Below are 3,616 nucleotides of genomic sequence, written 5' to 3'. Positions count from 1 at the left end.
ATGAGTCAAGAGTTACAGCGGCAGCATAATAAGATGCCAAATGCGTATTCGATTATTGCTCGTTTACAAGAGTTGTATGGTGAGCGAAGTCGAAGTGCTAGATATGAGATATCTAAATCAATCTTTCGAGCAAAGATGTCTGCTGGAGGATCAGTTGGAGACCATGTTCTCAAAATGATCTCCTGGATGGATAAACTGAATGAATTAGATGCTCCAATGCATCAATATCTTCAAATAGATGCAATTCTTCAGTCTTTGCCAGATTCGTATGGGGGTTTTATTTCAAACTTCTATATGAACAAGATTGAGTGTACCCCGGCGGAACTTATGAATATGCTAATAACGGCCCAGAGTACCATGAAAACAGGCACTGTGATGGCTGTGTCCTCTACTAGTAAGACTAGAAAGGGGAAAGGTAAAAAGAAGGCCACCCAAGCAACTAAAGTGATTGAAAAGAAGAAGGGAAAAACTGTTGCCAAAGGAAAATGTTTCCATTGTGGCAAAGAGGGACATTGGAAAAGGAACTGTAAAGATTACCTTAGTTCCTTGAAGAAGGAAGCGACAGGTATGATGATAGTTCATGAGTATTTTTCCATTGCTTACTCTTCTACTTTATGGATTCTAGATTCTGGAGCGACAACTCATGTTTGTGCATCTATACAGGATCTGGAACAAAGTAGAAGGCTTGCAGATAATGAGATTGTGCTAAAGGTAGCAAATGGGGCAAGAGTTGCAGCCACAGCTATCGGCACTGTATCTTTAATTTTATCACATGAACATAGTTTAATTTTAAACAATTGTTTATGTGTACCTGGAGCTTTTAAGAACATTATTTCTATTCCTGTATTGGTGAAAGAAAATTATGAATTTTCTTTTAAGAATAATGTTTGTGAAATTTATTTTAGAAATAAATTGATTGCTACTGGTAATTTTGTCAATAGTCTTTACATTTTGAATGTGATTGTTGATAATAGTGAGCATCTGCATGTATCAAATAATAATAAGAGACCACGTGATAACCCAAATTCTAAAATTCTGTGGCATTACAGATTGGGTCATATAGGGGATGACAGAATCACTAAGTTGGAGAAAGATGGGCTTTTGGGTCCATTAGGTTCTGAACCATATCCAACTTGTGAATCTTGTATCCTTGGAAAGATGACCAAATTGCCTTTTACTGGGCAAGGTATAAGGGTCACAGAATTGTTAGGACTTATACATTCGGATGTGTGTGGGCCTATTAATGTAATAGCCCGAGGAGGTTATCAATACTTTATAACTTTTACAGATGATATGTCTAGATATGGATATGTTTATCTCATGAGACATAAATCTGAATCTTTTGAAATGTTCAAAGATTTTAAAGCTGAAGTAGAAAATCAAACTGGTAAAAAGATAAAGGCCTTACGATCAGATCGTGGAGGTGAGTATCTTAGTAACGAGTTTGAAGATTTTCTTAAAGTCTCAGGTATTATTTCACAACGGACCCCACCAGGAACGCCTCAACTGAATGGAGTTTCAGAAAGGAGGAATCGGACTTTATTAGATATGGTTCGAAGTATGTTAAGTTGTACAGACTTACCTTTGTTTCTATGGGGACACGCCCTTCTTACTGCAATATATATCTTAAACAGAGTTTCTTCCAAGTCAGTTCCTACAACACCACATGAGATATGGTTTGATAGGAAGCCCAGTCTTAAACATGTTAAGATTTGGGGATGTACAGCTTTTGTGAAAAAGCTTAAATCAGAGAAACTTGAGACACGATCTTTAAAGGGTAGTTTCGTGGGTTATCCTAAAGATACCTTAGGATATGAGTTCTATATTCCTGAACTGCAACAAGTAGTTGTAAGCAGGAATGCCATTTTTCTTGAAAAAGAGTTTATTCAAGAAAGAGGCAATGAAAGGAAAATAGAACTTGGTGAAGGGTTCACCGAGCCTGAAACTATGCCACGAGATGTCCAAGTACCAATTGAGGAGCCAGGGTCGAGTGTTGCACGTCCCATTAGAAGAAGTGAGAGGATACCCCATCAACCTGAGAGATATGGTTTTCTAAATGAACAAGAGTTGTTCTTTGTAGGAGATAATGATCACTCAGATGATCCTACCACTTACCAAGAGGCGATATCAGATATCGACTCGAAAAGATGGCTAGAAGCCATGAAATCTGAAATGGATTCCATGTATGAGAACCAAGTCTAGACTCTTGTAGATCCACCAGAAGGTATAGTACCTATTGGATGTAAATGGGTCTTCAAGAAGAAGATAGGTTCAGATGGAAAGGTAGAGACCTATAAAGCAAGACTTGTGGCAAAAGGTTATCGACAAAGACAAGGGATTGACTATGAAGAAACCTTTTCTCCAGTCGTCATGCTTAAATCCATCAGAATTTTACTAGCCATTGCTGCTCATTATGACTATGAGATTTGGCAAATGGATGTGAAAACAGCCTTCTTAAATGGTTATATAGATCAAGAAATCTATATGGAACAACCTGAAGGCTTCACACCTAAAGTTAACGCAGGGAAGGTATGCAAGCTTAAGAGATCCATTTATGGTCTTAAGCAAGCATCCAGAAGTTGGAACATTCGTTTTGATGATGAAGTCAAATCGTTTGGTTTCATACAAAACGTTGATGAACCCTGTGTTTATAAAAAGGCTAGTGGGAGTGCAATAGCATTTTTGGTCTTATATGTAGATGATATCTTACTCATTGGGAATGATGTAGGGTTGTTGTCAAAAATAAAGGTCTGGTTGTCAAGTAAGTTCTCCATGAAAGATTTGGGAGAAGCAGCCTATATTCTCGGTATACGGATCTATAGAGATAGAACCAAGAGATTGATAGGACTCTCCCAAAATAAGTACATAGAAAGAGTGTTGAAGAGGTTCAACATGGAAGATTCCAAAAGATGACTGTTGCCCTTTAGACATGGAATCCACCTCTCTCGTGATATGTGCCCCAAGACACAAGAAGAGAGAGAACGCATGTTTAGGATTCCTTATGCTTCAGCAATAGGAAGCCTAATGTATGCAATGCTATGTACTAGGCCTGATATTGCTCATGCTGTAAGTGTTACAAGCAGATATCAGTCTAATCCAGGTGAGCAACACTGGATTGCCGTTAAGAATATCCTTAAATATTTGAAAAGAACTAAGGATTTGATCCTTACTTATGGTGAAGGAGAACTGAAAGTGGAGGGTTACACAGATTCTGATTTTCAATCAGATGTTGATGATAGAAAGTCTATCTCTGGATATGTGTTTACCTGCAACGGAGGAGTATTCAGTTGGAAGAGTTCCAAACAGGATACGACTGCCGATTCTACAACAGAAGCCGAGTATATTGCAGCATCGGATGCTGCAAAGGAAGCAGTCTGGGTCAAAAAGTTTGTGACAGAACTTGGAGTGGTTCCTTCTATAAAGTCTGTCGTCCCCTTGTTTTGCGACAACAATGGAGCCATAGCGCAAGCTAAGGAACCGAGGTCTCACCAGAAGTCCAAACATATTGAAAGACGCTTCCATCTCATTAGAGAGATCATTGGTAGAGGAGATGTCAATGTGCAGAGAATAGATACATCAGAGAATGCAGCAGATCCACTGACTAAGGCCATGAACC

General features: G+C 38.7%; 1 protein-coding gene across 1 annotated transcript; it reads left to right on the top strand.

Annotated features, from left to right (window-relative positions):
- Nucleotides 1-2,202, top strand: LOC127790122 (uncharacterized). The gene is made up of 2 exons (XM_052319413.1): nucleotides 1-415; nucleotides 2,081-2,202. Exons 1-2 carry the CDS (start codon nucleotides 1-3, stop codon nucleotides 2,200-2,202), a joined length of 537 nt encoding a protein of 178 aa, XP_052175373.1.
- Nucleotides 2,203-3,616: the final 1,414 nt, after the last annotated feature.

This window comes from Diospyros lotus, chromosome 14, assembly GCF_014633365.1.
Source record: "Diospyros lotus cultivar Yz01 chromosome 14, ASM1463336v1, whole genome shotgun sequence".
NCBI classification, from domain to species: domain Eukaryota; kingdom Viridiplantae; phylum Streptophyta; class Magnoliopsida; order Ericales; family Ebenaceae; genus Diospyros; species Diospyros lotus.
Note: the sequence above shows the minus strand (reverse complement) of the source record. Positions and strands in the feature narration are given on the sequence as shown.

Coding starts and splice junctions, on each gene's coding strand:
- LOC127790122 (XM_052319413.1), top strand. CDS start 1: ATGAGTCAAGAGTTACAGCGGCAGCATAATAAGATGCCAAATGCGTAT. Junction 416..2,080: donor TAAGACTAGAAAGGGGAAAG/GTAAAAAGAAGG, acceptor TGTTCTTTGTAG/GAGATAATGATCACTCAGAT.